This window comes from Vipera ursinii, assembly GCF_947247035.1.
Source record: "Vipera ursinii genome assembly, chromosome: 2".
Lineage (NCBI taxonomy): Eukaryota > Metazoa > Chordata > Lepidosauria > Squamata > Viperidae > Vipera > Vipera ursinii.
Genome location: NC_139513.1, coordinates 63,939,313 through 63,951,458, shown reverse-complemented (window position 1 = coordinate 63,951,458; position 12,146 = coordinate 63,939,313). Strand labels below are relative to the sequence as shown.

Below are 12,146 nucleotides of genomic sequence, written 5' to 3'. Positions count from 1 at the left end.
AAAAAAGAAACCTGTGTTTGTTCAGGAGTAAAGAAGGCACTGGTGGACATCATGCTTTATTAATTTTCTTTTAAAAATGAATAAAAATGCAGCTATATTAAGGAATCAGGTCAGTCAGTGCCTGGAGAAAAAACAACTAAAATTCACATTTGATTCTTCAGCAGAAAGTGCTCCAATATTGGATTCTTGCTAAACAGAAGCATTAGAGCAGGCTTCAAACCTAGGAAATATTTTGGATTCACTGAACACTTAAGATAACACTTGTCCTCACTTCTAGGCATGATTGGTTTAATTTATGTAGCAATTTCACTATGTTGGTTATGAGTTTGTTTTCTCTTACTATGTATATATAAAGCAGGAAACTGCTTTGTATTGTAAAAATGTTTTGTTCTTTCCTCCATAAATACTTTTCTACACTAATTCTTATTCTAGCAAGTTAATTCTAAAAATAATGCTTTTCTATTCTTTTTTGGACTCATTTAAATAAAATATGCAGAAATTGGTATTTATTTGTCTACTAGCTTTATTGCTTGTATCATGAGCTGTGAGCTCTTGACTCACACACAGAGAAAGGGTGGATTAGCCCTGGATTTTTACTATAGGATGGAGAATAAAAAATACCACTGCTTGTGCTTATGTGAAAGTTAATAATTGGTATACAATAAGCAGAAACTAAAATTCCTTCATGTCAGCCCCTTTGAAATTAACTCAGAATCAAAGATAAGTCTTTGGTCTTATCTTCAGATTGACCAGGGCATTCTTAATCAGCAGTTCCAAAATTGTTGGGGCTTTGCTTGGCAATGTCAGGAAATGGATCACAGTTGGTGATCTTTTCCCACACACTTGGCCGTGACTAATCTGCTTATGAGAAATGAGTTTTTTGTCTTTATTCCTGCTCAGTCAGTACAGCATTCTGGTGCTCCTGGGTTGGCTTTCTGCTTACCTGCAAATATGGAAAGATTTTATTAGCACCATTTCCTCCAACACACTTGGTTTTGTGTGTTCAGTAGAAAGCAGTACATTGTTCTAGATCCAGCCCAGAGGAGTTCGGTGACAGGTACTTCTGGATTTGGAAGTAATTATTACACCAATATGAGTACTTAAGGCTTTATTCCAAAGCAGTATATGAAAATAACATAATTGAATAACAAGAGACAAAAATTAATTCAGATCAATGACCTATCCACTTTTGCATTCTGTTCATACAATAACCAACAAGTTCACCAAGGGAAACCTATAAGCAAGTATGAGTTTAATGGTCCTCTCTCATTGCAGTGTGCAGATTTTCTTCAAAAGTGTGTTTTCCTTATCCTGGAAGGAAATATTTTTAGGATGTCCAGAAACTATTGGTAGCAGTATCCTCCATGAATGTGTCTAGAGTGCTGAACTGTAAAATGTCTGGTTGTGAATTCCATATGTGCTGTGAGAAGAAATTCTCCCATTCCTTTATGTTGAATGACTCTAAGTTTTAGTATCTAAGGAAAACCTTACAAATTTCATTTGTAATTCTGTCATGTTGCCTTTTACTCAACTAAAAATGAACAAGGCTTGCATAGTAGAAATTCCTTATGATTTTAATACTTTATTTCATATATCAATTGTGTCATCATTAGTCTCATTATTAAAATGCAATTAGCAAAGATACTCAATATTTTCTGTGAGATGTTACCTGTGTGTTAGCTGTGTCTTTTGTTCTCAGAAGTGGAATGTAGACCACAGTTCAGCATGTCTAACAGTAACTTTATCAATACAAGAAAATATCTGTAGCTCAGGATTAAACTGCAGGTTCCTATTGGTCTCTTGGTTGTTTTCTTGCATATGTTTCATTACCAAACTTGTACCAAGGTAGTATTTGAGAGGCTGCCACAAGGAGGAGGGGTCAACTTATTTTCCAAAGCACCAGAAGGCAAAAGACAAGAAACAACAGATTGAAACCGACCAAAGAGAGAAGCAACCTGGAATTAAGGATAAACTTCCTAATAGTGAGGATAATTAACCAGTGGAACAGCTTGCCTTCAGATGTTGTGGGTGCTTCATCACTTGAGTTTTTAAGAAGAGACTAGACAACCACTTGTCTGAAATGACATAAGGACTCCTGCTTGAGCAGGGAGCTGGACTAGAAAACCTCCAAGGTCCCTTCCAGCTCTATTCTGATTCTGATTAGTAGCACTGGTGATTTTACCTAATTTGGGAATGAAATGTCTACAAGAAAACAACCAAACTTGGAGAGTACCAGACACACCACTGAATCTTTATCATCAGCAAATAGCTTTAATGTAAAAAAAAAAAGGTAAAGGTTCCCCCGCACATGCGTGCTAGTCGTTTCCGACTAAAATCCATGTTTTAAATATCTTTAGGTACCCATGTCATGGAAGGCTCAGGAAGAATGGTGGTTACTGCAGTGGGAGTTAATTCTCAAACAGGAATCATCTTTACTCTGCTAGGTGCTGGAGGAGAGGAAGAGGAGAAAAAAGATAAAAAAGGTACAAATTCACCTAAAATATTTTCAAATAATGTCTGTATTTATAACGTAGGCTTGATATTCAAATTTATTATATAGGAATACTTGAATTTATGTTAGTATAATTTAGTCCAGTGAATTCAGTCCTGATTTATAAGGGCTGTGAGCTGCTTGAACTGTGTGCGCACTGGCTATTTTGAATACTTAGTATGGATGGTTTAAAATGTGAGAACGAAATGTGATCTTAAATTACCTATACTTCTTTGCAAGAGTCATTCTGTATCAATATATCCCAAATTCATTATAAATTGAAGTTGTACAAAGAATGATAAGTTCATTGCTTCAATTAAAAATAAATTATAACTATAATAATTCTTTCATCTGGAGAAATTGAATTGTAATATCAAAATATGAAACATAAATTGAAGTATATTTAACATTTTAATTTAAAACCATACTTATTTAAAGTTTTATCATGTTTTATTGCTCATGATTTTTATGCCAGGAGCATAGAGATTAAGAATTCTGCCTGACTTACGTGTTTCATAGCTAATATGAATTAGTTTAAGTTTGCAAAAACAGAGTTTGATTCAAATATTCAGTTCCATGAAAAGAAGAATCCCTTCATGGATAAATGATTGTGTGACTCTATTTCTATGAATGGAAAATCTATCCATGGAAATGAAAATTTAGACATAATAAAATATCTACAGACAAGCTAAGAATGTTTCCCACATGGAATGTTTCTTGGAAAAAAAGCTGATTCTGTTCCATGGGAAGTTATGTGACAATCACTTTAATCTTCAGCCCAGAAAGCCAAATCTTTTTACCCTAAAAATAAAGCTGTCCCTGAGTTGACTATGTGGACACAACCATGCCGTTTCCTTGGCAACAATACTAAAGGAGTTCACCATTGCTTTCTTCTGGGATTATTATTATTTTTCTTCCCAGTCTTTTTAAACTACTGTAAGTTTTGAATAAAATAGTAATTTACACTACTCTTTGAGGTTTGGCTAATGATCTTTACAAATATCTGGTGAATTTCTCATTTAAATATTTTTCCTCTTTATCAATTCATGTATCACTAGTTGATTAATAACTATACTATTGAGAAACTCATTCTTCTTTCATAAAAGTCTATTCTGCGCCTATCACAGACACTTAAATACACTTGAACTATAGTGACCCTATGGTTATATCATCTATAAACATATATTTTTGTTCACTATTTCACATTGAATCTCAGCTCTAATATTTCTGTTCAGAAACACTTTTGAGATTCCTTTTTCCCAAGGAAATAGAGTAGCTTCCTTACACATAAAGAAGGATAAAATTTTTAAAAGCAACATTTATAGTACACTATATATACATCTATGGCAATTTATAAATATTTAAACATTTAAAATATATATAATAAAATTATATATGAAAAATAATAGATATCCAAATTCTGTGGTGACAAGTGGGAGAAAAATGCTTCTCTTCAGACCTAACTGTGTTCTATACTACTGTAAGCAGTGGCCAGATTTCACCAATAATTTGTTACTAATTTTGTTTGAACTTAAGACAACATATTCCAGACTTTCTTAACTGAGAATAAACACTAGTGAAGAACAGTTTCCACAAAACAGAAAGTCATAAAATTGTTATCAGTTTTATCATTTCTTGCTGAGAATAATGTCAGGATACAACACTAGCATGAGTTGGAAAGTAATTTTCTCAGAAAGTATGGGTGAGTGACTAAGACCTACTGTTTAGGCATTTTAAATATAAATAGATAAAAATAGAACTATATAAAGAACAAAGCAATCTCATTTGCCTTAGTTTGCCAATATCTGCAGTTTATGCCTGTTTTGCTATGGGAAGATCCTGTTTATTTTTCACAAACTATTATCTTTTAAGCATAGTTCTCCCTTGTCCTATTTTAAATAATAACTTGCCAGGTTATTCTGTCAGCTGAAGAAGAAGTAAAAACTAGAATTCACATAGTTCATATAGCTTTCATAAGACATTATTACATGTCAAATAAAACATTTAACAAGTTTTTAACATTCATTGCCACGAATCACTGCAGTTTCATTCAAGGAGGCCTCCAATAGCTGTTGTCCTGCAAGTACTTTGGTCCACACATTATTTCTTTAAATAGGACATTGGTATCCTTCCAGCATGAAGTTGTGAAAATGGGAGTTGATACACCTGATCATTAGTTTATGTTCCTGTTCTCTTAAGAACATTATACATTCATTGTATGTATGCTTGAAGTTTTCCAAAAGTCTGTGCTTGTGTTTCAATTTCCTGTAGTGTATGTCTTTCTTCCTCATTAACATTTTCCAAAAATCATCATGCAAATATGATACAGGAAGATGGACATCAGCTTCCAGAGAGAATAAGAAACATACTGTGCCATAGGAGAAAAATTAGGCTTTTAATGGGACTCTTATCTCAATGGCTGGAAAGGAAAAAAAAAGACTTGAATGAAATATTGTAGTTCAAAAAAATTCTTTCACTATTTAATTTGAATGAAAATAAACAACAAATTTGTACTTCTTTTTATCCCCATTTTATCAATTGTTTTCTGGCTGTATGGCAAATCTTTGGAAAAATCAGCTTAAAATATGAATTTGCCACTTTTAAACTTTCATTTACATTTTCTTACATGTACAAGTTTTGTAGCACAGCAAAACTAATAGAAAGATGAACTGCCTGGAATTTGGAGAGATAAAATGCATGCTTAGGTACTTAGAAGCTTCCTTAAAGCAGGAGTATAAACTTTATCTGCCATGACCACCAACCTTATCTGGCAAAACAATTATAATGGAATAAATAGGCTGCTTTAGAAAGTAATGATGATCAGACCACATACATGTCACGTACAATATCCTGCTTGCCATGATGTACAATAACCTACTTCCCAAGCCTGTTTCCTCCTATTGTTCCTAAGTAGATGGCACTGTTGTGCTTATTGACTTCTGTACCAAAAAATACAATTGTTTCAAGACATGTAGACATGAAACCCCAGAAGGCTTCCATGTACGCTTTTGGTTGTTGCCACATCTGGCCTTCAGAAGATTCAATAACATAATAATCTAAAGAGTAAAAGCACTTCTTTAATGATCCCAAGTGTATTGTGAAGCAATGTCATTTAGACATCATTTGCAATTCCTAAATGATGTCTGAATCATTGGTCTAGCTGAAATTTATAAGTCACTGATAACAGTAAATCCAAAAATGGAAGCAGTTTGGCTGGCATTTAGTCAAACTGCAAATCTGAGTATCCACAATATTCTATCCCAAGATGGACTATTATCTGTGTTCACACAGATTTTTCCCAAAATATTCCTACTGGACTATGGGCAGGAACCTCAGCTCAACAGTTTAGGTTTTAGAATTATGGGCAGGCAATTTGTCCTTTTAAAAAGCAGAAGACAGCATGCCTGTAATTCATATATAAAAATTAGGCATTAAAATAAATATGTTAAAACAGTTAATAGACATGATGCACTTATTTTAATTTTGTTTTAAAACAAAGTTAAAATCCATAAATGTTTGAAAACCCTGGGCTCAGTGTTCTGATAATATCACTATGTCTCCTACTGTCTGTCAGTGATTAAAAATAGGCTTTAAAATGTGCAGCCCAAGACAACGAAAGGATGTGCTTATTTTGGAAGTTAATAAAAATTAATGTTGGTAGGGATTCCAGCATACATTCTTAATCTTAAATATTTAGAACTGGAATAGATAAACGAAGGACTGAATCTCTTATCAGTTAAATCAGATGCTGGTCTAGATATTGTTTGCATGACATTAAAAGGAAACTAAAAATAAATACAGAAAACAAAAAAAAAATTCCCTTAGCATTTGCATTTCTCAGTAGAGTATGTTTGAAAAGATCAGCCATAATAGAAAACAAATAAAACATAGATAACAGCAGAAGAGACTACTTCAGAGAAGGTTTTCATGATGGATAATTAACTCCATTTTCAGTAAAGCTTCACTTCAATCAGTACAAAATCACTAGGAAACTTTCATGCTTTTTTGTGGTGTAAGAACTTCTTGCTTGTCCTGTTCCCCTTTTTGTAAAGAAAACTGCTGACAATTTTTAGCTTGTGATTTTATCTCCTGTCATCAATTCCTGTAAACATCAAACAATATTATAATGAAGTTATTTTTTCTGAAACAAAACTATAAAGGGAACATCAAACATCAAATATCAGGTTTAGCACTGAAAATGGTTCCCTATTAGCTATTAATAAATCAAGACTTTTAAATAGGGTATTTTCAAATGGATTAAGTATATTAATTATGGATATTGTGACATTTTAGTATAATTTGAAATATCATTTATGGATAGATGGTTATCGTGAATGCAGAAACTTTTAAACTATTTTTTCCTTCAGTTTTTTTTAAAGTAACATAAGAATGTCTGCATAGTGGAACAAAGGCATTAGAAGTACTATGTAAAATCAGTTTTTCACCAACTTTGTTAAAGTTTGTTAACCCTGTTAAATGTCTTTCACATTTCCTTTTATATATAATATTCCATGTATGAGTTTTTGTTCTTCACTTCTGTAACATTCTTGTAATAGCATTCATTTCTAGACATTATGTTGCTTACTTTAAAACAACTATGTTTTGGGAAAAAAATAAAGCCACATTAGTCCATAAATGTTTCTGTCATGTGAATTTGTTCATATTATTATTATTTTTCTTTTTTCTTTTATTCATTATTACTCAGTAGATTCTTCCCATTCCTCCTTCCATCCTCCTTCAACTACAGATGGGGCAGCAAGTTCAATTGCCACTGATAATGCAAATACCAGCTTAGTCAATGGTACGTTAAGAACACTGGGATTGTTTTTATTTGAACAATTTCTCTCAACTCTATCAGCTTCCCTCTTTCTCTCCTGAACTGCACAGATGTGGGATGTGCATGGGGTTACTGGGTGAGAGCTCCTATTGTATTGCAGCTTATAAGAGATGCCACACAGCCAACCACTTTACAGCAAGCCAAATTGGTTTTTCTCACTCAGGTAACACTGGGACCAGAACAAGTAGGAATCTAGGGATCTTTTCAAATCAGACTCAAGTAGGAATTAAGGACTTTTACTGTTGAATCAGATTTTAAAGACCATCTTCAAGTATATTTCAAATCAGTTTTCTCCTTGCAAAGGTTTTCAACATCAAACTGTTGTTTCCATGCTTCCCAATCCATACTTGAAAGATGGCATGATTGTCTATTTTGTTTCTCATTCTATTTTTCCAAAGTGGCACTCTCATAAGCATTCATGGTCTTAGTCTAGCTTTGGGAAAACAATTTTCTTGGGGTCATGAATTTGGCTTAAACACAACTACTAACATTAATGCACTTCATTGTATTGTTCCACCAATTTTTCTCAGCACCAAGTTAAGTATTTTCCATAGATTATGATGCTAGAATAACATATTTTTAGAATAACATATTTTTTATGAACTATCCATGTGTCTTGAATGTGATTTCATGCATTTTTCCTCCTTTGAACAAAAATATCTTCAGTTTTGAAATGTGGAATGTGTCTTTGACCAACTTCTTGACTCCATTTCTTAGCATGTTCATATTATAAATTCCATATAAGGAAATAAATTTAAGGGTGGATGGGGAATTTTAATCTGAGATTTAGATGAAATATTTGTATATTGTTGAATTTTTTTTGTTATATTCATTTTATTCTTTGGCATCAACATTATTGCTGATACCATTAATGATAGAAGCATAGATTCATAAACCGGATTTGGATCTAACTAGATCTTACCAGTGGCAACAAATAGGGGGAAAAATTGTGACTAAGTATAGATCCTGTATTTTTCTTTTCCTCTGCCCCAAAAACAAAACAAAACAAAACAAAAAGGAAGACATTCAAGGCATTAGTTTCAATTTAGTAATGAGATATAGATGGTAAGTTGAATGCTATCTGCTTAGGTAATGCTAATATCAGATTATATCCATTGATACAGGACAAAGGGAATAGCAGTTCCCATCAGCTCTGAAAAGGAGAACAAACAGGAGCTTCCTGTGTGTCCTCAGCTGGTAGCTATGGCTTGGCAGATCACAAATGCTGAAGCATTGCAAAGATTACAAAAATAAAACCAGATTATTTTTTATTATTTAAAGTCAAGCAAGTTAAATTCTATAATCACATCTACAGTTAGGACAAATTAGACTCTCAAAACACATAGTTTGCTACTGGATAGTGTAACTTTCTATCCTATAAAATAGATTCTATCCTTCATAGTTAAACAACATGTGTATTCCAGAATATATAAAAAGCAATCATATGGATTCATGAGCAAAACAAACAAAACAAAAAAACACACACAAAAAAACCCTGGGTGATAAGCAGCCAGAAGTGTAGCTATTACATAAAGTTGATTAATCTTATTAATTTTAAAGTTTATTCTTCAAGTCAGTGCTTTTACTCATGGTAACTGCCTGGACTAGTTGCAGTTTTCTTGACAAGATTTCAGAAATAGCTTATCCTTGCCTTCTTCCTGTGATTGACTGGCCGAAGGTCATCCATTTGGTTTTGTGCCTATGATTTGTGCCTCTGATTTCTAGCCTGGTGCTTGATTTTCATTTATATTGCGTTATGTTGTTTTATGTTGTATTACATTAATTGTATTATAGTAAATGGAAGAAATGTGAGGAAATGCTATTGTGATAAGTGCATATTTTGAGACAAGCTCTGCCTATTTTATTTCTTCTATGAATTTCAATTAAACCTTAGATGAGTTCATCCTAATTCTTCCTTGGATTATGGAGCAGCAGAAGAATGAAATGTGTGTACAGTAGTTTAAAACACATTGCAGATTTCTTTGCAATATTCTATATTAAAATATGTGCATCCAGCTGTTCAGGAGGATGTACCATAACTTAGTAGGGATATGAAGTTCTGCGTAACCATGAAACATTTGAAAAATGGCATCCACAGGATCTCAGGGCTTTAGTCAGAATGACAAAAGCAGCATTATGGAGTTGCATATTGACAAGTAATTTGTTGTTGTTAGTTTAAGTCATGTCCGACCCATAGCGACCCCATGGACAATGTTCCTCCAGGCCTTCCTGTCCTCTACTATCTTCTGGAGTCCATTTAGGCTCATGCCTACTGTTTCAGTGACTCCATCCAGCCACCTCATTCTCTGTCATCCTTTTCTTCTCTTGCCCTCGACTTTCCCCAGCATTAGGCTCTTCTCCAGTGAGTCCTTCCTTCTCATTTGGTGGCCAAAGTATTTGAGTTTCAACTTCAGGATCTGACCTTCTAAAGAGCAGTCAGGGTTGATCTCCTCTAGGACTGACCGGTTTGATCGCCTTGCAGTCCAAGGGACTCGCAGGAGTCTTCTCCAGCACCATAGTTCAAAGGCTTCAATTCTTTGGCGCTCAGCCTTTCTTATGGTCCAACTTTCACAACCGTGACAAGTAATTACTATTTTTAAATACTAGTGTTTAATTCTCTTTAATACTACAATGGTTAATAACAAGTATTAGTGTAGCAACTAATGATTTTTGCAGAGAAAGGATTCTGTAGCATTTTTTATATTAAAAATCTATCCTCATAATATTTTTACATGTATATGGATTATGTTGGGAAGTTCTCATGCATGAATCAAAGTTCTAGAATATTGTTCCATTGGTCTTGTTTGTTGACCATGTACAGTATTTTCTTGTGGATCATGTGTAAGATTTTTGCAAAATGCTATGCTGAAAAGTTTATTAAGACTTGTGTTCATTCATATTAACTTGCATGTGGCCAAGTCTTTTACTTTTGTCTTTAAAACAATTGTTGTTTAACTGTATCAAAATTCCTTTATAACTTCCAGCTGCTTCAGAAGCAGTTTACATGGGCTAAAAATGTGTCTGTGCTGAGAGGAGATATTATTTGAGAAAAGCAAATCTAAACATTTCTTAGTTTATGAGGTTCTTTGTTTCCTAGTGAAAAGGGATTTTAAACATGCCAGACTCCTACATTTCACCTTGTTGAATCTTATTAATTTTTGTATGGTATCTTTTCAAAACTGGGAGATTGACTAGAAAAAATACCCTAGATGTAAAATGAAATTACAGCATTTAATAAAAATCTAATTTAAAGGTCTCACATTTTTCCCCCTTAATGCATGCTTCACATCAGCTACCTTTTTTGTTTTGTTGATTGTCTTCTCAGTTAAAAGTTATGGAAAACTTCAGACCCTGACATTAATTTAAAAGCTGTTCTCATTAAGTTGTCATAACATGAAACTCTTAAGAGCAGTTGGGGTTTCTTAAATCATCTGCATTTATGACATGCAGAGATCTTGCTTTCTGATGAAGACCTGCATGTGTTAGTTCCTGATACATGTACAAATGTAAAAGTTCTCTATCCTAAGTGGATAGCATAATTTGGATAGGGAATTGTTGTTTTATTATTGTTTTGTTTTTAAAAGGCATGCGCTTGATTATTTGATTGAACCAAAATAAACTAGGAATTTAAAACTGTATTCCTTCAACTGTTGCTAAACTGTTATCCCATCACTGTTCACTATTGAGGGATGCTAAGATCATTTAGTGATATTTGATCCAGAAACTGAGTTTTATTGATGAAATACAAGACAAAGGCAAGAGGCAAATTGGAGGCATGATAATAAGCAACATGATGATGATCATGGAACTACATAGCGATAGACTGACTTGACAAGAAAGGAACTGGAAGCATATTGTTTGTGTGTGTGTGTGTGTGTGTGTAGCGGGGGGGAGAGAGCGAGAGAGAGCGCCTCTTTCTTATGCATTGGCATGACTTCAACAGGAAGAATCCACTGAAATGGACATCAGTGTTCATGAAAATCACATTCAGAGTTGGAATTACAGTATTTCAGAATTAAATAACATTTTTATTAGATAAGAAGCTACAGTGTAACATTCTGGCTGTGTTGAAATTTCCAAATTATTATTGTATAATAAAGTCTGAGATCTAAACACACATATATTTTGACATATTTAAGTCTTGTAATAGATAATGTGGAATTGAAAGATGTCATATCCATCAAAGCGATCTGTAGAGTTAGCTGTAAATTATGCAAGCACAAAAATCTGTGGCTTGTAGACATTCTTTTCTCATTCTATAGTTTCTTGAAGCTTTCAAGGGAAGTCAATTGTGACAGGTTGGCAGTGAAAAACCATGGCAAGGTAAGCTCTCTAGTGAAGAGAGCCAGGAGACAGAAGCCCCCACAATCCTGGCTAAGTTTCTTTCCTTTTAAAATAAAAAGTAGAAAATTCTTTCCATAGTAGTCCCAGCCACTGAAGAATGATATAGACAGCCATTACATCTGATTCCATTCTGGAGGACCTGTCTGGAGTGTTAGTCACTTCTTGCTTGATTTGGTGACTCAAGAATGTAGTGAGATTGTTTAAGAAGTCAAAGTTCAATGGTGAGGCTGTATCCTCTGGCTGTGAATCCATTTGATCCAGAGCTTGATTCCTTTCAGTCTTCCAGACATTGAAAGGTATAAGTTTGAAAATTATACCTTATACAGTGAAAGGTATAAGTTTGAAAATTATGATGGAATTTCACAATAGGATCTATCTGTGTCAGTGGAGAGAAAAGGCTTGAGAAAAAGATGCTTAAATTGTAGTGTAAATGCAATAAAAAAGTAGATTGCAAAATATCAGGTTAAGATTTTT

At 33.7% G+C, this 12,146-nt stretch overlaps 1 protein-coding gene across 8 annotated transcripts in view; it reads left to right on the top strand.

The window, feature by feature from the left end:
* ATP2B2 (ATPase plasma membrane Ca2+ transporting 2) overlaps positions 1-12,146 on the top strand; it is a gene marked incomplete at both ends in the record, with an annotated part of 146,364 nt that overhangs the window by 61,608 nt on the left and 72,610 nt on the right. For 3 of the 8 annotated variants that reach the window (XM_083353881.1, XM_083353880.1, XM_083353877.1), the window contains one exon: positions 2,358-2,483. In XM_083353881.1, coding sequence (XP_083210007.1) covers positions 2,358-2,483 — 126 coding nt within the window. Of the gene's footprint in view, positions 1-2,357; positions 2,520-7,196; positions 7,293-12,146 lie in introns of all 8 variants that reach the window. The other 5 variants (XM_083353879.1, XM_083353878.1, XM_083353874.1 and 2 more) reach the window with 4 other exon arrangements.